Here is a 19,467-nt window from a genome sequence, read left to right on the forward strand (position 1 = left end):
CCACCTGAGATCAGCTCTCTGTAGGAACCTGGTAATAAACTTCAGTTCTGGAATTACTCAGCCTGGAATCAAAGCCTGATTCCACTTCCTCCTGGCTGTGTGACTTGGGACAAGTTACCTCATCTCTGTGCCCAGATACCTCATCTCTAAAATAAGGGTAATAACAGCTTACAAGCGTCACTGGGCTGTTGCCAGAAATTACATGTCAAGCCCTTGGAAATGTTCCTGGCATGGTCGGTGCTCATTAAATATTGGCGCCATCGCTGTATTAATGTTGGAGCACTGTCCCAAAGCTGTGCCACTGCCCTTTTCCCAAGCTCCTGATGGTGGACAGGAGTCACGGCCACTGGGCCTGACAACTGGGCTGGAGCTCTCCCTCACCAGGGATTCCAGGTGCCGGCCCACCACCCTTAGTGTCCCTAAGTCCAGAGGCCTGAGTCTTTCCTGCAAAGATGAATGTGGGTCGGGAGCCATGTGACTTCACCTGGAGATGTCTGCTCACACCACCCAGGGACGCTGCCAAGGGCGCCATGAAGACCTGGGCACTGCCCTCTTAATTAGACACACACTCCCCCAACGCCCCCCCACACACGTGCGCGCACACGCACACACACACACACACACACGTGTGCACACACACACACACACACAAGACACTGCCACAGCCTGTCCAGTGTGGCTCAGTGGACTGAGCTTCAACGCTTGGACTGAGAAATCCTGGTTGGATTCCGGATCAGGGAACATGCCCGGTTTCCGGCTTGATCCCCAGTAGGGAGTGTGCAGGGGATAGCCAATCAATGTTTCTATTTCTCTATCTCACTTCCTCTCTCTATAAAAACATATTTTTAAAAAAAGGTACTGCCACAGCAAGAGATGCCAGTGAGTGGAGCGTGACCAGAGCGCACGGTTTCTGGCCCCGGAACTACATTTCCCAGAAGGCTGTGCTACACGCTCCTCCAGGTCGGGATTTCTGAGCTGCTCTGGTGCCCCGAAGCCCTCTGGGAAATGGAGTGCGCCGCCTGCGGGTACAAAGGCACCGGGGTGCAGTTGTTCACATAGGGTCCGCGCAGGCGCACTTTCCCACGGTGGCAGGGGGCGCTGCTTCTTTGTGGTGGCCGTTGGCCTTCTGTGGCAGGCCGGTTGCCTCGGTCGCGTATCTGTCCGTCCGTCGGTCGATCTGTTCATCCGCCCCGGGGCCTGTCTGTTGACCGCGCTCCACGCCTGCTGGCTCCTAGTGGCTGAGCTCCGGGGGCAGGACCTGATTCTCTAGGCCTGGCCTAGGGCCCAGGTAGCTGCAGAACTGCCCGCTCGGGGGGACGCTGCCAAGGGCCGCCATGGAGACCCCTGCCCCGAAGCCCCAGGAGACAGGTACCGTTGTCTCTCTTAGTCAGTGGGTCTGTGGGTTTGCATTGAGGAGACTGACACTCAGACAGGTCAGCCTCGTTTCCCAGAGCACCCGCAGAGTCAGGCTTCCTGCCTCCTTACGTGCACAACCGTTTGATCCCGCTGTCTGGGACATGCTGCTGAGAAGAAGGGAATGACAGTGTTTTTCCTTCTTAATTGGAGTGTCTGACACTGAGTGGCAGAATCATCCCTGATGCAGTATCAGATTGTGCCAGACATAGGGGCTCACTCCCCACCCCTTCTGCAGTGGAGGTTCCTGACCCCTGATTCCCCTGGGTGCCATGGGTGGAATGTTTTTTAGCTCCGTTAACTCACCTGATGGCTATGGCTGAACAGCCACCCATTACTCATTTCACCTTCCCAGCTCTGTCCTCTCAGGACCCTGCTCTTCCTCACAAGGAGAATCTAGAGGATAAATGGGGTCACAGTCTCCTGGAAGCCAGGCCTGAGGTGAGTGGCTGCGTTCTTCCTTCTGAACATCTGTTCTTTATGAAGGGGTTGGCAGCTTCCTTCCCCTGATCAGGATCTTCAGTCGTCCCAGGACTTCCTATCTGGGGGCCTGCTCACCAGTCTCAGGAAGCTCTGGGCTGGGAACAGCCCCAGTTAAAGAGAGTCCAGGTGCTGCCCCAGGGGTGCTCTCAAGATGAGTGTTTCTTTCAGCCTTATTCAGCCCAACGAGTAGGCCAGTTGCCCAGGACCTACATGTCCACACTGCCAGAAGCTCTGAAGAGTGGTTTTAGTGGAATGCCAACAATCAGGTCACATGAGATCACTTGGCTTGTCTCCTCACGAAGACTTAGATGTTTGTGGTGGTTGGTTCTTGTTTGGGGGAGTTTCTTGGCATGAAATCTGGTATGGAACAGCTAAAGGAAGGGCTGTGATGTAGTGCTGTGTGTTCTATCAATTATTGAGAGAAATGATTGAAATCACCAAGTATAATGGTGGATTTGTTTATTTCTCTTTTCAGTTCTATCAGGTTTTTGCTATTTGTATTGTTTTTGTATTTTGAAGCTCTGTTAGTAGATGCATCTATATTTAGATTGTTGTGAGCACTTATATTGATATTGTAATAATGATCATTATGATGATATTCCTTATGCTGCAATCTTTGTGTGATGTTAACATAGCCACCTCAGCTTTTTTTTTATTAGTATTTACAGGGTATATCTTTCCCCATTCTTGCACTTTTAAAATCTATCTTTGTATTTAAAGCGCATTACTGGCCCTGGCTGGTATTGCTCAATGGTTAGAGTGTAGTCTACACACTGATTTGGGAACAGTCAAGGGCATGTACCTGGCTTACAGGTTTAATACCTGGTCAAGGGCAGTAGGTTACAGGTTCGATCCCCGCCATGATCAGGGCATGTGTGGGAGGCAACTAACCAATGTTTCTCTCTCTCTCTTCCTTTCTTCCTCCTTCTCTGAAATGCTCTCTCTGCCTCCCACCTTCCTCCCTGAAATCGATAAAATAAATAAATACATAAGTAAATAAATAAATAAAGCTACAGTAAACATAGGGATACATAATATCTTTTCAAATTTGTGTTTTGGGTTTCTTCAGATAAATACCCAGAAGTAGAATTGCTGGGTCATAAGGTAGTTCTATTTTTTACTTTTTAGGAACCTCCATACTGTTTTCCATAGTGGCTGTACCAATTTGCAATTCCACCAACAATGCATGAAGCTTCCCTTTTCTTTACATCCTCTCCAACACTTGTTTGTTGATTTATTGGTGATAACCATTCTAACAAGTGTGAAGTGTAGTTTTAATTTGCTTTCTCTGATGATTAGTGACACTGAGCATCTTTATACATGTCTATTGGCCATCTGTCTGTCCTCTTTGGAGAAATGTCCATTAAGGACCTCTGCCCATTTCTAATTGGGTTATTTGGGGTTTTTCATGTGAAGTTGTATGAGTTCTTCATAAATTTTGGATATTAATCCTTATGGGATGTATTATTAATGAATATCTTCTCCTATTCGGTAGGATATCTTTTAGTTTTATTGATGGTTTCCTTTGCTATGCAGAAACCATAGTTTGATGTAGTCCTATTTATTTATTTTTTCTTTTGTTTCCCTTGCCTGAGGAGATATATCCAAAACAATATTACTAAGAGCAGTGTCAGAGAGTTTATTGCCTATGTTTATTTCTAGGAGTTTTATTGTTTTGGGTCTTACATTTTTTTTAATGTGTTTATTGATTTTTAGAGAGAGGAAGGGAGAAGGAAAGATAGATGGAGCCCTGGCCGGTTTGGCTCAGTGGTTGGAGCGTCGGCCTGCGGTACAGAGAGACCTGGGTTCGGTTCCTTCTAAGGGCACGTACCTCGGTTGCAGTTTGTCCCCGGCCCTGGTTGGTCATGCGGGTGGCAGCCACTCGATGTGTCCCTTCACATCGATGTTTCTCTCTCTCTCTCCCTCCTGCTCTATCTGAACAAAAAATGGAAAAATGTCCTCGGGTGAGGATAAAAAAAAAAAAGAGATAGATGGAAACATCAGTGAGAGAAAAACATTGATCGGCTGCCTCCTGCACGCCTCCCACCAGGGATTGCAATGTGGGCATGTGCCCTGACCAGGAATCGAACTGGTGACCTCTCAGTGTACATGTCGACACTCAACCACTGAGCCATACTGTCCGGGCCTTTTATTATTATTATTTTTTTTTTTTATTGATTTTTTAGAGAGAGAGAAACATCGATGTGAGAGAGAAACATCAATCAGCTGCCTCTTGCACGTCCCCCACTGGGGATCAAGCCTGCACCTGGGCATGTGCCCTGATTGGGAATCGAACCAGTACCTCTCAGTCCATGGGAGGATGCTCAGTCTACTGAGCCACACCAGCTGGCAATTCTTTTTTTTAATCCTCACCCCAGGATATTTTTTTCATTGATTTTTTTTTTTTTAAAGAGAGAGTGGAGGGGCCCTGGCTGGTTTGGCTCAGTGGTTGGAGTGTCGGCCTGCGGTCCGGAGATACCCGGGTTCGGTTCCCACTAAGGGCATGTACCTCGGTTGCAGTTTGTCCCCGGCCCTGGTTGGTTGTGCGGGTGGCAGCTATGCAATGTGTCCCTTTCATGTCCATGTTTCTCTCTCTCTCCCTCTCCCTCCCACTCTATCTGGACAAAAAATGGAAAAATGTCCTCAGGTGAGGATAAAAAAAATTAAAAATAATTTTTTTAAAAAAAGAGAGAGAGTGTAAGGGAGTGAGGGAGGGGGGAGATAGAGAGAGAAACATCGATGTGAGAGAGACACATCGATTGGTTGTCTCCTGCATGCACCCTGACCGGGTCTGGGGATCAAACCTACAACTCAGGTATGTGCCCTTGATCAGGAATTGAACCCACAACCCTTCAGTGTGTGGGCTGACACTCTTACCACTGAGCAATACCAGCTAGGGCCTGAGGATGTGTTTTTATTGATTTTTTTTAGAGGAAAGGAGAGAGAGAGAGGGAAACATTGACATGAGAGAGAAACATCAATCGGTTGCCTCCTTTATGTGCCCTGACTAGGAATTGAACCTACCACCTTTTGTTGTACGGGACTATACTCCAACCAACTGAGCCACCCAGCCAGAGCCCAGGTCTTACATTTAAGTGTTTAACCCATTTTGTTTATTCTTGTATATAGTGTGAGAAGGTGGTCTAGTTTTTGTTTTGTTTTTTTTGCATGTATCTGTCTAGTTTTCCCAGCACCATTTACTGAATAGACTGTCTGTACCCTATTGTATATTTGTGTCTTCTTTGTCACAGATTAATTGACCATATAGGCATGGGTTTATTTCTAGGCTCTCTATTCTGTTCCATTGATCTATGTGTTGGTGTTTATGTCAGTCCCGTGCTGTTTTGATTACTGAGGCCTTGTAGTATGGTTATATATCAGGTAACATGATACCTCCGAATTTATTTTTCTTTCTCAAGATTGCTGTGACTATTCAGGGTTATCTTGTGTCTTTTTTTATTCTATTCCTCCCTTAATGCGTCTTTTGGGGGTAAACAATATTATTTTAATAGACTCTTAATTCCTCTGACTTTATTAACTTGTTTTTCGTTTTAGTTACTTGATTCGATGCTGGACATTGTGAATTTTACTTTGTTGAGTGTTGGGTGTTTGGAATTTCTTAAATATTTGGGGGATTTATTTTGGGCTGCAATGGAATTACTTAGTATTCGTTTGATCCTTTAAGGTCTGCTTTTAGGTTTTGTTGAGGTGAGTCCAGAGAAGCCATAGTCTCAGGCTGATTTTGCCTCACTGCCGAGGCAGTGCCCTTCTGGGGACTTGACTCTGTGCCATGTACAAGAGGATGTCCCACTCTGGCACACTAACTGGCACACAGAGCATTCCCAGCCCCATGTGAGTTTACTGATTATTCTGCCAACCTCTTTCTGGTGTTTCTTTCCCCTGGTTTGGGTGGTTTGCTTCAAGGCACATGCCCATCTGCCCTGTCAGTCTCAAGTGGATCCACAGTTCTGAGTCTGTACAGCTCCGTCAGCTCTGGCACTTTGCCCTGCAGAGTTTAGTCTCCAGACTCTGTGCTGTCTCCTCAACTCCTCAGACCACAGGCTCTGTCTGAGTTCCCAGCCCGACATTGCAGTCTGGAAACTGGGTCCAGGCAGGCAGGTGAGGCAGTTGTAGGACTCACTTTGTTTCCCGTCTCTCAGGAGTCTCTGTTCTGAACTGCCCCATGTCCATTGTTGGAAATCAACCATTGTTTCATGTGTTTTGCCCAGTTTACTAGTTGTTTGAAGTAAGAGGGTACATCTGGTTTTTGTTATCCTTTTGTGGCTGGAAGCAGAACAGGGAACCCAGCTTTTACCATGCTGCTGCTCCACTCCTGCCTTCCACCTGTCCTGCCTTCCATCTGTCCTGCCTGTTGCAGAAGACAGACACCGTCACCTGGGGGCAGATGCCTCCTTACTCTGTCAACAGCGGCGCCTCCCACTGCTCTGGTGCCCTTCAACCACTGTGCCTGCCACACTGTGGGAGCTCCCCAAGCATGGAGTATCAGAACACCGACACCCCACTCCTCTCCAACCTCAGTTCACTCTGCTGCTGAGGCCCAAGGCACCCACTTCTGTGCCCCCATGCCACCCCACTGTAGTCTGTCCCTCCTCTAATACCTGAGACAGTAGGTGTCCCTGTCATGACTCTGGACGCAGCTGTTTCTTCTCTTCTCATAGCGGAAGGGGCAGGGTCTGCAACCTGTGGGTGTGCCCAGCCAGAGGGGTGGGAGATGGCCACGTGGGGGCTGATAGACACTGAGCCCTTTCCTTGGTATTCAAGACTGTCGTGCTCTTACCTCATTTCATTCATTTATATGCAACCATGGGAGGACCACTGTTCAAGGAAGCTGGGTGGCCAGACCAAATGGTGAGGTCAGTTCCCGCTCTGCTTTGATTTTCCTTCTTTGAAAACTATTTTAACTTACAAAAACAGTATTTGCTGTGTAACAGTAAGTAGTCTTCAATAATCTTCTTTCCCCATACATACAGTATCCTTTCCCTGAGACAGCCAGTGCCCTCAGTTTTGACATTTCTTCTTCACATCTCCTTGTTCACATAAATAGACTCTACCATGCGGAGACAAAGAGCTTAATTAAACAGACTGTTTCAAAGTAGAATCATATTGTACACATTCCAGTGCTTCCCTTTGTTTTTATTGGGATGTAATTCACACACCATAAAATCCACCCTTTCCAAGTATGCAATTCAGTGGTTTTTAGTATGTTCACAAAGTAGTCCAACCATCACCACCATCAATTTCAGAACATTTTCATCACCCCAAAAAGAATCTGAACACCCATTGGCAGTTTATCCCACCTCCCACTCCCCAGCAACCTCTAATCTACTTTGTGTCTCTATTTGCTTATTCTGGGCATTTCATACAAATGGGATCATACAATATGTAGCCTTCTTTGTCTGGCTTCCTTCACTTGGCATAGTGTCCAGTGCATTCTTTGGATAGCTGAATTACTCTCTATGGTCTGTCCACACGCCTGTACCCTAATTAGTGAACCGTTCTAACACCGTGGTTGGTTGGTTGGTTTTGGTAAGTACAGTCCTGCAATATCCAACCTTGCATGTGCTCCCTTATGTGCAGAACTCTTGTTTCTTTGGTGTAAATATGCAAAAGGGTGTAGCCTGTCCCTCTCCAGCCATAAGTGCTTTCTCATTGCTGGTTACCAGGTTGTAATTAGTGCTACTCTGATAGGCAAGAAGTGACTCATTTTATTTTTAGTTAATCCTCACCTGAGGATATTTTTCCATTGATTTTTTTAGTTAGAGTGGGAGGGAGGGAGAAAAAGAGAAAGAAACATCAGTGTAAGAGAGACACATTGATGGGTTGCCTCCCACACTACCCAGGCACATACCTTTGACTGATAATTGAACCTGAGACCCTTTGGTCTGCAGGCCAGCACTCTAACCACTGAACAAAGCTGGCCAGAGCAAGAAGTATTATCTTATTTTTGTTTTGATTTGTATTTTCCTGACAAAAATCACTAACCTTTTTATAAGTCCATTGGAAATTTGCATTTCTTCCTCCTTGAATAGCTTTTTTTGTTGTTTTTAAGTTTTGAAACATTTAAAACAGAAACAGAAATAACAACCTATGTACCTATTTTGTAAAGTTAACAAATGTCTAAATTTTGTCATATTTACTTCTGATCATTAAAAACTATATTGGTCCTGGCCAGTTTGGCTCAGCGGTTAGAGCGTTGGCCCACGGACTGAAGACTCGCAGGTTCGATTCTGGTCAAGGGCATGTACTTCGGTTGCCATTAGGTTCCCAACCTTGGTTGGGGTCATGCGGGAGGCAGCCAATCGATGTGTCTCTTTCACATCCATCGATGTTTCTCTCTCTCTCTCTCTCTCTCTCTCTCTCTCTCTCTCTCTCCCTCCCTCCCTCCCTCCCTTCCCCCCTCCCACTCTAACTGAAGATAAATGGAAAAATATTCTTGAGTGAGGATTTAAAAAACAATAAAATAAAAAATAAAAACTATATTGCAGGTCAAGGCAAAGTGCTTGTTGTGTCCTCCACCAGCTCCTCTGTCTCCTACCTTCACCGGCCCCTGGCAGTCTCACAGGGATGACCAACAAACACCAACGGCACTCTGATGGGAGCTCCCCACCAGTAGTAACTCGTAACACTCACCACAATGCATGATGTAGGCACGATCAGCATCTTGTTTTACAAACAGGCAAACTGAAGCACCCTTCCACTCACGTAGCTAATCAGGGCAAGAGTGCGGAGCCCACCCAGGCTGTTGGCTCAGAGCCTGTGCCCTTATCTGTGCATCTGAGTATTTGTAAACTCCATGCGGTACTGTGTGTACTTCTAGATGGTTCTGTGAAGGGCATCACACTGGGGGCCTGCTTTTGTGCCCACTGCTATGCTTTAGAGAGATCCCCATGTGGACAGGTTAATCTGTCTGTCCTGTTCACAGTCACAGAATTGCTTATATTCCTCCCGACTAATGGGCATTCAGTTTGTTTCCTGTGTTTTCTCAGCCACACTAGGCTGGGTAGGAATTTCAAAGTGGATTTTTGAGGCACAGGGAACACACCCTCTCAGCTTTACTAGAAATTGTTGAACAGATGTCCCCCCCACTATGCATACCTGCCCAAAGGTGTCTCTTGCTTTTCTTTTTCTTAGTGATTGTCAGTGTTCCATGCAGAAAACGTAAACTTTCATGGAGCAGGTAGAAATCTTCTCTCCATGTTTCTGGCTTTCCTGTTGCGCTTACTGTCTCTGCCAGCCAGGGATTCACAGAACTGCCCCCAGATGTCTCACGTTAGATCCCTGCTCTGCCTGGAGCTGTGCTGTGCGAGGTATGAAGAGTGGTTTAATCTTTCTTACTTTTTATGCTGACATTTGTCTTAGTCAGTTTGAGCTGTCTTAAAAAAAATACCCTAGACCGGCGGCTTAAACAACAGAAATATTTCTCACAGTTCTGGAGGCGAGAAGTTCAATCGTGAGGGCTCTCCTCCCCGCTTGCCGATGGCTGCCTCTTTTCCCAGGTCCTCACGTGGCCTTTCCTCTGTGCACATTCGTAGAGAGGTCTCGTCATCCTCTTTTTCTTTTAATCCTCACCCGAGGATATTCTTTCCATTGACTTTTAGATAGAATGGGAGGGAGGAGGGGAGAGGGAGAGCGAAACATCGATGCGAGAGACACATTGATTGCTTGTCTCCCACACCACCCCAACAGGTGGCAGGGATCGAACCTGCCCTTGACTGAGAATCAAACCCGCAACTATTTGGTCTGCTGGCTGATGCTCCAACCACTAAGCTGAACCAGCCAGGACTGTCATTCTCTTTAAATAAGGACACCAGTCCTATTGGATTAGGGCCCAACCTATGACCCCACCTAGCCTGTTACCTCCTAGGGTAATGTAGTCGCATTGGGGGATTAGGGCTTTAACCTAAGAATTTCAGGGGGACACAGTTCAGTATATATCAACATTGATAACTATCTAAAAGTATAACCAACTTGGCCCTGGTGGCATATCTCAGTTGGTTAGAGCATCATCCTGATACACCAAGACTGTGGATTCAGTCCTTGTCAGGGCACATACAAGAAACCAACCAAAGCCCTGGCCGGTTTGGCTCAGCGGTTAGAGCATCAGCCTGCGGTCCACAGAGACCCGGGTTCGGTTCCCGCTAAGGGCATGTACCTTGGCTGCAGTTTGTCCCCGGCCCTGGTTGGGTCATGTGGGTGGCGGCCACTCAATGTGTCTCTTTCACATCGATGTTTCTCTCTCTTCCTCTCTCTCCTTCCCGCTCTATCTGAGTAAAAAATGGAAAAATGTCCTCGGGTGAGGAAAAAAAAAAAAAAAGAAACCAACCAAAGAATGCATCAATAAGTGGAACAACAAAGCAATGGCTGTCTCTGTCTCTGTCTCTGTCTCTCTCTCTCCCCCTGATCATCTCTCTCTAAAAGCAATCAATAAAAAAAATAAAGGGTTGGCCCTGGTGTTGCTAAGTGGTTAGAGTGTCAGCCCACATACCATAGGGTGTTGGGTTTGGTTCCTGGTCAATGGCACGTACCTGCGTTTCAGGTTCAATACCTGGCCCCAGTTGTGGAGTGTGCAGGAGGCAACCAGTCTATCTATCTCTCTCACATCGATGTTTACCTCTCTCTCTCTCCCTTCCTCCTTTCCATTCTCTCTCTGAAATCAGTGGAAAAAATATTCCTTGGATGAAGATTAACAAAAAAGTATAAGCTACTTTTAGAATTAAAGGTCAAAACTCCTATGATGCCAGAGAGGGTTCCCGCTTTTACTGACTACCTGGTAAGCACCTGGTAGGCAGGAGACCTCTTCTCAAGGCTTGACAGTCTGTGCCCTGTGCCTACTCTGGGTGCTGATGTGGATCCAGAGCTCGTGGAATCTGGTGGCCCCTGGTGGCCCCTGGGAGCTTGGCCCCACACCAGACACTCCCCAGCAAATGCTTACAAGGTGGGAACCAGCCCTGCCTCCCTTGGATTAGTCTTTGCTCTTATGTCTGACGTAACTACATCTTAACTATAGTTTTAGCCAGGTTACCACCAGCATCTTCGAAAAGAGAGCCAGTTAGTTAGCAGCTGCTTAGAAAGCAGCCTGCCCACCCTTGCTGCCTCAGGTCAGAGCCCTGGTGGGCCATGAGAGCTTATTTTCTACAGGGCGTTATCCAGAAGAGGTTGGAGCATGATGAGTGTAGAGAATGTTAGGGGCGACAGCCTGGAGGCTTCAGTGGGGTGAGGAGTCCTGGGAGGCAGAAGAGCCTAGGATTTGAGGGCAGAAGTACAAGTGGAGTCATTTGGAGGCATTTGTAACACTTGGAACCAGAGTATCAAGTGGATGGAAGGGTTACCCTGCAATCTGACCAGCATTGGAGGAGAGGGTGGGAGCAGGTCAGGGTGGCATGGGCAGGACTCGGGCCTGGGGAGGGCAGGGAGAAGGATAATGGTGGGAAGGAGTGAGGGGCAGGCAGGAAGGACATGAACAGCTTTGGTCTCTGAGGCACAGGCTTGGTGATGGGTATAGAGTTTCCTTCCTCAGGGTGTAATGATGGCTTTCTGTCTAGGGTCAAGTCCTTTTGCAGTGATGAGATTTCAACAGGGTTTCTGGGTTCTTTGTGTTATCCTTTCAAGTTTGACATCCTTGACCCTGGTAAGCACAGCATCTTACCCAGAACTTATCACAGCCGTTTCTCTCCACTGCAGCAGGCGCACACAGGCTGCCAAGTTAGCTGGGCCCTTCAGGCTCAGAAGGCCAGGTGCAAATGGTGATTCCTGGCCCAGCCTTGTTGTGCACGTGGGGCTGTAGGACAGATGGCATCTAAGCACAACTTTCCGTGCTTGGGAGAAGGTCACCAAAGTTAACCCTTAACTCCCTTGGAAGCATGAATGCAATTGGAATCACTCCCATCCTGGGTTTCTGAGAACGTGTGTGTCATCCCAGGAATCTGTGACTTTCAAGGATGTGGCCGTAGACTTCACCCAGGAGGAGTGGGGCCAGCTGGACTCTCCTCAGAGGGCCCTGTACCGGGATGTGATGCTGGAGAACTACCAGAATCTTCTCGCCCTAATGGGTAAGACGGCTCCCCGAGGCTTGGAGTGTGCAGTCTGGGCGTTCTGCCACACCATAGGTTTTACTGAGTCTCCCTTCAGCACCAGCCCTGGTGCCGGGCTCAGCAGGGTGTGGGGGTTGTGGTCTCTGTGCCCGGGCCCTGTGACAGGGCTCTGCGGTGCCACTGGCATCCTTGCCTGGAGGTGTGGCTGGTCATCAGGCAGCCAGAATGAGAGGGAGGGCGTGGATAGGGTCCTGGAAGCCCAGCCTGGCCTGGAGCTTTCCAAGGGAGATGGAGGGGAGGGCGCGTCCATACCCGCGGGATCCTCAGAGTGCATGCCTCAATTTAGGTTCTGATTCTGAGACCCTCGGTGCCAGCCCGTACTGTTCTGGGGGCTGCTCTGTCTTATCTGCTGGTTCTGGAGAGCCCAAGCACACAGAGCCATGCCGCTTCCTCCCCACGAGCAGGGCCTCCGATCTGTAAGCCAGACGTGATCTCCCATCTGGAACGAGGCGAAGAGCCATGGCAGGTGCCCAGAGAAGTCCCCAGAGGGGCTCGTCCAGGTGAGAGAGGAATGCAGTGGAAGGATATGGAGCTCCCACCCTCAGTGCCCCTCCCACCACCTATCTGGACATCCCAGCACAGACCTCCTTCCACAGTCCACTGCCCCCGCTCCATCTGCGCCTGCTCTGTGTCCCTTCTAGAACCTTCCCGCTTCCCTTCCTTCCTTCAGTGCACACATTGAGCACTGGCTGTGTGCCAGAAACTGCGCTGGGAATACAACAGGAGAACAGGCGAAGACATCTGCCTTCTGTTGGCAGGAGACACAAATCATGTCTACATGTATAGAAATATCTAACTAGCCCTGGCTGGTTTGGCTCAGTGATTAAGGCGTTGGGCCCGCAGACCAGAGAGTCTTGGGTTCAGTTCCCCTAAGGGCATGTAACTCAGTTGCAGTTCCTTCCCAGTGCCAGTTGGTGTCGTGTGGGTGGCAACCAGTCAATGTGTCTCTCTCACATGGATGTTTCTCTCTCTCTCTCTTGCTCCCTCTCTCCCTCCTGCTCTATCTGAAGATAAATGCAAACATATCCTCAGGTGAGGATAAAAAAAAAAAAATTAACTAGTGGCGACTGTCAGATGGCGCCAAGAAAAACGAAGCAGCACAGGGATGGGAGTGTGTGGAGTGGGTGAGGGCTTTGCTCTTTGAGAAAAGGGCAGAGTCAGCCCAGGGGCAGGGAGACAGTTTATAGAAGTGGCTCCAAGGAAGACGTGCCTTCTGGTATGCGAAGCTGGCAGAGGCTTATTTAGCTTTTTTTTTTTTTTTAATTGATTTTAGAGAGAGACGTCAGTTGGCTGCCTCCCTCATGCCCCCTACTGGGGATCAATCCCACAACCCGGGCAATGTGCCCTGACTGGGAATCTAACCTGGACCTCTCAGTCCATGGGTCGAAGCTCAATTCACTGAGCCACACTGGTTGGGTGGCTTATTTAGCTTTTAAAGAGATGTATGTACATCTCAGGGACAGAGATTGCATTTATAGTTTCAAGTGATCTAAAGGAAGTGCTAAAGAGAGGTTGGGTGGGAGAGTTCCTTTTCCCCTCTGGAACAAGGGACATTTTAATTTTTTCATTTTTTTTTCTTAATAGGGTATGGAGTAAATGAGTCTCTCTTTTTTTAATCCTCACCCGAGGATACTTTTCCATTGATTTTCAGATATAGTGGGTGAGAGGGAGGGAGGGAGAGAAAGAGAGAGAGAAACATCGATGTGAGAGAGACATATCCCTTGCCTGGAATGGAACCTGAGACTGGTCGACTGGTCTGCAGGCCGATACTCTGACAGCTGAGCCAAATGGTCCGAGGTTGTCTCTCCTCATTTTTTTTAAGCTATTGATTTTAGATAGAGAGAGAAACATTGATTTGTTGTTTCCCTTATTTATGCACTCAGTGGTTGCTTCTTTTTGTTGTTGTTCTTAATCCTCACAGGAGGATATATTTTTTCCCATTGACTTTTTAGAGAGAGTGGAAGGTATGGAGGGAGGGGGAGAAATAAAAATCCATGTGAGCCCTGGCCGGTTTGGCTCAGCGGTTAGAGCGTCGGCCTGCGGTCCTGAGAGACCCGGGTTCGGTTCCCGCTAAGGGCGCGTACCTCGGTTGCAGTTTGTCCCCGGCCCTGGTCGGTTGTGCGGGTGGCAGCCACTCGATGTGTTCCTTTCACATCGATGTTTCTCTCTCTCTCTCTGTTCCTCTCTCTCCCTCCCACTCTACCTGAACAAAAAATGGAAAAATGTCCTCGGGTGAGGATTAAAAAAAAAAAAAAAATCCATGTGAGAGAGACACATGGATTGGTTGCCTCCTGCAAAATCCCAGTCAGGGCTGGGGATCAAACCTGCAACCCAGGCACACGTGCCCTTGACCGGGAATCGAACCTAAGACCCTTCAGTCCTAGGGCAGAAGCTCTAATATCTGAGCTAAATCAGCCAGGGCCAGTGGTTGCTTCCTGTATGTGCTTGACCACAGTTAGAACCCACAACCTTGGATTATTGGGATGACACACTAACCAACCTACCTATCCCACCACAGCAGCACATGTTAAATGTATTGCTTTTTAATATATATATATATATATATATTTTTTTTTTTTTGTTATCCTCACCCGAGGATATTTTTCCACTTTTTGTACAGATAGAGTGGGAGGGAGAGAGAGCGAGAAACATCGACGTGAAGGGACACATCGAGTGGCTGCCACCCGCACGACCAACCAGGGCCGGGGACAAACTGCAACCGAAGTACGTGCCCTTAGCGGGTACCGAACCCGGGTCTCTCCGGACCGCAGGCCGACGCTCTAATCACTGAGCCAAACTGGCCAGGGCTTAATATTTTTTTAAATTGATTATTTAGAGAGAGCAGACAGGAGAGAGAGATAGAAACATCGATGTGAGAGAGAAACATCTATTGGCTGCCTCCTGCTTGCCCCCCACCGGGTATCCCACAACATGGGCATGTGCCCTAACCAGGACTCGAACAGGGACCTCTCAGTCCATGAGACAATGCTCAATCCACTGAGCCACGCCAGCCGTGCTAACTTTATTGTTTTTGGATATGGCTGGTTAGGTTAAGCGGTTAGAATGTCAACCCTTGGACTAAATGTTTGCAGGTTTGATGCCCAGTCAAGGACATGCCCCCAGGTTTGAAAGTTTCATCCCCGACACAATCAGAGTCGTTCGGGAGGCCACCAATCGATGTAGCTCTCTCACATCAACATTTCTCTCGCGCTAACCCACTTTCTCTCCCTTTCCCTCTCTCTCTCTGAAAATCAATGGAAAAATATTCTTGGGTGAGGATTAATAACAACAACAAAAATATATTATTTTTTTACTTGTGTTTATCCCAGCCATCACTAACCAGGATCTGACACACAGCAGTCTCTCAGTTGATGTTTCAATGGGTGATTTGTATCCATGAGCCCTTGACCCCCTGACTCTTTCTGGAATTCCCTGCAGGGGCTCCTTTCCGTTTCTTTCTCCTCTTCCCTCTTGACAGCTTGTTTGCCGTCTCACCCCACGTGCACCCCTGCCTGTCTCGCTGCTTTCGAGCTCCCTCACTCTGTTGGTCTCTGCTCTCTTTTCTATGCTTGTCTGCACGTCCAGCTCAGATACCAAGTCTGATTCCAGGGCCATGCCTCTGCCGGCTTACAGAACATTGTATTTCCGCTTCTTACAGAATGGGAGCCCAGGCCTGCGATGATGGAGGAGTTGTGGCAGCAGCAGGGCACCTACAAAGAAGAGCCATCACAGGAGTCAGTTTCGGAGGGGCTGACGAGGTCCAGTCTCCACAGCCCTGGTCCAGGCGAGGGGTGGGCCTGGGAGGGCCCAGTGGCTGCTCTGTCAGGAGGCGAGGATGTGCTGTGGAGGTGCAAGCCCACCGGCTGTGGGGAGGTCTCTGCAGAGGAGCACTGGCAGGGACACGAAGCGTCTGAGGAGGCTTTGCCCCTCAGGTGCACCCTCTTTGCCCAGCAGAGCAAAGGAGCTCTCATTCCAACAGAGGGAGAGTCTCCTGACAGACACACCAACATTTTCCCATCCAGCGAGGCTGCAAGCCAGCACCAGAGAATGTGCACAGGGAGAAACAATTGCCAGTCCCGAGAGCACAGCAAACCTCCGCTTGGGAAAAGGCCTCAGGGCACTGGCACCGGGGAGGGTCTCTTTATGTGTAGCCAGTGTGGGAAAACCTTCCACCAGAGCTCCTCCCTCACCCTGCATCAGCGATGGCACGCACGGGAGAAAGCCTACAGGTGTAACGAGTGTGGCAAGGCCTTCACCTGGAGGACCAACCTCGTCGAGCACCAGAGAATCCACACAGGGGAGAAGCCCTTCCTCTGTGGCGAGTGTGGGAAAGCCTTCAGCTGTCCCTCGTCACTGAACGTGCACCACAGGATCCACACGGGCGAGAGGCCCTACAAGTGTAACGCCTGCGAGAAGGCGTTCAGCTGCAGCTCGCTGCTGAACATGCACCTCAGGGTCCACACCGGGGAGAAGCCCTACAAATGCAGCGAGTGCGGGAAAGCCTTCAACCAGAGGACGCACCTGACACGGCACCACAGAATCCACACGGGAGAGAAGCCGTATAAGTGTGACGAGTGCGGGAAGGCCTTCACTTGCCACTCATCCCTGACCGTGCACGAGAAAATCCACAACGGAGACAAGCCGTTTAAATGCAGCGACTGTGCGAAGGCCTTCAATAACCGCTCACGCCTCACCCTCCACCAGAGGATTCACACGGGAGAGAAGCCCTTCAAGTGTGGCGATTGCGGGAAGGGCTTCAGCTGCCACTCCTACCTGGTCGTGCACCAGAGGATCCACAGCGGGGAGAAGCCTTTCAAGTGCAACGAGTGTGGGAAAGCCTTCAACTCCCACTCCTACCTCATCGTGCACCAGCGGGTGCACACAGGGGAGAAGCCATTTGCCTGCAGTCGGTGCTGGAAGGCCTTTAGCTGCCACTCGTCGCTCATCGTGCATCAGCGGATCCACACTGGAGAGAAGCCCTATAAATGCAGCCAGTGCGGCAAAGCATTCACCCAGAATCACTGTCTCATTAAACATCAGAAAATCCACTCCAGGGAGAAGTCTTTTAAATGTAACGAATGTGGCGAAATGTTCAACTGGAGCGCTCACCTCACCAAACACCAGAGGATACACAGAGAAGAAAAGCCATTTGCCATCCAGTTCAATAAGCATTTGCTGAATACATACTATGTTCCCAGTAGCCTGCTGGATGCAGGTGACATGGCCGTGAGCGGCATGGACCCCATCAATTCACTGGACATGGCAAAGCTCCTGTGTGTGGTTCAGCCCTCAGCCAGCAGGAACTTCCCCCTGGGTAGCAAACCTGGAAATTAACATGGTGTGCTTGTCATCTGGCTTCTTCCCCAGGGTGAACGGCGGGGAAAACACAGTGGCTCGGAGGTACATGCTGTAGCAGACACCTTCTTATTAGCAGTCATCACCTCCTGGGAAGGGATACATTCTAGGAGAGTAGAGTTGAAGGTCATTTGAGGATGTCCCATGGTCTTGTTTCCTTTGACGGGTTTTGTGGTCACTGACCAGTGGATTAGATCTTTCCTGCAGATAAAAAGGTATGTCAATCATCGTGTCCTCAGACAGGCTCCTGGCATGATTTTGATCAGGAATTTCATCTGTGAACTCTTATGTTAAGAATAATATAAAGAATTTTAAAAACCAGAATTATGAACAGTATTACCTCCAAGCAAACATTGTATTCCTGGAGGGGAGAATAATCTTGGATGGTGGGAGTTTGGGAAAAATCCGATTCTCTGCACTCCCCTCACTGAAGTGGCTCTGCTGCAGAGGCATTTGTTACAGCCAGCACAGACGTCACAGACACACAGACCAGCAACAGCCAGACCCTGACAAGCTGGCCTCACACCTGGCCACCTGGTTCGTAATGGAAGATTGGGAGCACACAGGCCATGCGGCTGCAGTGTCGGGACAGGTGTGTCCAGAAGCACACCTTCACCCCAGCTGGGGCTGCCTGCATGGCATCCCCACCACGTAGCTCAGCTCCTCAGTGCAACCCCCAGGGAGAAGCCCCTTCCATAGGACCATCCCCATGCTCCCTGCAGGGACAGAAATACAGTGTTTATCTAGATTTAATGTTATTTCCACAAGTTCTCAGCAAATACAAGATGCCTTCTCAGTGATAATAATTTGCATTTGTATAGAGTGCTATAGTTTATGAAATGCTTTTTCATATACTTTTTAAATTATGGAGGCAAAATAACCACATTTCAGGAAATGTGGAATAAAGGACAGAAAACACCCAGAATTCTTAATAAAATTGCATTTTGCACTTTGATATAGTACTTCTGCTTTTTCCATATTGCATTTTTACATCACATTAAACATAGATATATCATTTAATTTTTTTTTCCGCTTAGCTGTATAGAAGAACAGTTTCCCAAGTGACCGCACTGTCTTTAGAGTCATAATTGTAAACGGAAGCATAGTATTCTATTTGATATTCTTTTGTTGGATATTGAGGTTATTTCCATGTTTTTCACTATAATAAATCATTCTTCATGGAGCCTCTTTTGCATTATACCACTTTAGCATTTTCTTAGAGTAGATTTCTAGAAGTGAAAATTTTGAGATGAATGAATAGCTTAAGGAATCATCTCAGTATGTTTTTGTTTGTGTGTCTGCAAAGTAATTGTGTTTCATTATGAAGAAACCAATCAGCAGCACGGGTCCGGTTGGAACATCCCTTGCACGTCCATCTCCTGGGCACAGGCACTGTTCACAGTGGATGTCCAGATGGTCTTTGTTCAGGGCGTGGTGACCACAGAGTGATGATCCTGGGTATCTGCTGCTCCCTTGCCTGGTATTGTGCAGTCCCCAGGGCCACATCATGACTGTCATGGGCCCTTCTTCCGTGACAAATTGGATAAGTCCTATTTCACCACTGAGTTGGGAAAACAAATATAATCTAGGCTTTATTCATTATCATCATCCTGATTTTTCTTTTTATTTTAAAAGAAAATAAAACCATCTTCATGGGTCCTGTGCCCCGTGTGTACTGTCTGCCCTGCAGTGCTGTTAATATGCTCAGCTGAGTGGCACTATTACTCCACTTCACTCCTTTGATAACTGATGAGGCTGATATTGAACATGTTTTTATTATTGGTCTTTCTTCCTGAAAATTATTTGACTATACCCTTTGGCCTTCTTGTCATTGGAGTCTTGGTGTTTTGTTTTGTTTTGTTACATATACGCTTTCTTTTCTGAGTATCTGAGAAATACATATGTATTGAAGACATTTGAAAAAGAATTTGAAAATTCTAAGAATAAAAATGGCCTCAGTGTCAGTTCCTGGGTCATTACCTAGAGATGCATTTCCTTCCAGTTTGTCTCTGTGCACATGTACACGTGTGCTTTTTCTTTTAGATCAGGGGTAGGGAAAGTCCAGCTCTTGGGCTGTATAAGGCCCACGAAATCATTTGGTCTG

The 19,467-nt window shown here is 48.1% G+C and overlaps 1 protein-coding gene across 1 annotated transcript; it reads left to right on the forward strand.

The window, feature by feature from the left end:
• Positions 1 to 1,068: 1,068 nt before the first annotated feature.
• LOC118640346 (zinc finger protein 74-like) lies at positions 1,069 to 18,238 on the forward strand. Its single transcript, XM_036277271.1, has 5 exons — positions 1,069 to 1,368; positions 1,769 to 1,854; positions 11,837 to 11,966; positions 12,413 to 12,508; positions 15,667 to 18,238. Exons 1-5 carry the CDS (start codon positions 1,335 to 1,337, stop codon positions 17,340 to 17,342), a joined length of 2,022 nt encoding a protein of 673 aa, XP_036133164.1. The 5' UTR covers positions 1,069 to 1,334; the 3' UTR covers positions 17,343 to 18,238.
• The last annotated feature ends 1,229 nt before the right edge of the window (positions 18,239 to 19,467 follow it).

This window comes from Molossus molossus, unplaced genomic scaffold, assembly GCF_014108415.1.
Source record: "Molossus molossus isolate mMolMol1 unplaced genomic scaffold, mMolMol1.p scaffold_m16_p_22, whole genome shotgun sequence".
Classification (NCBI taxonomy): Eukaryota; Metazoa; Chordata; class Mammalia; order Chiroptera; family Molossidae; genus Molossus; species Molossus molossus.

What these genes read in the sequence shown, in the direction of transcription:
- LOC118640346 (XM_036277271.1), top strand. Translation starts at nt 1,335, where the DNA reads ATGGAGACCCCTGCCCCGAAGCCCCAGGAGACAG. An exon ending in CCCGAAGCCCCAGGAGACAG is followed by an intron (nt 1,369 to 1,768) that starts GTACCGTTGTCT and finishes TCACCTTCCCAG; the next exon opens with CTCTGTCCTCTCAGGACCCT. An exon ending in CCCCAGAGGGGCTCGTCCAG is followed by an intron (nt 12,509 to 15,666) that starts GTGAGAGAGGAA and finishes CGCTTCTTACAG; the next exon opens with AATGGGAGCCCAGGCCTGCG.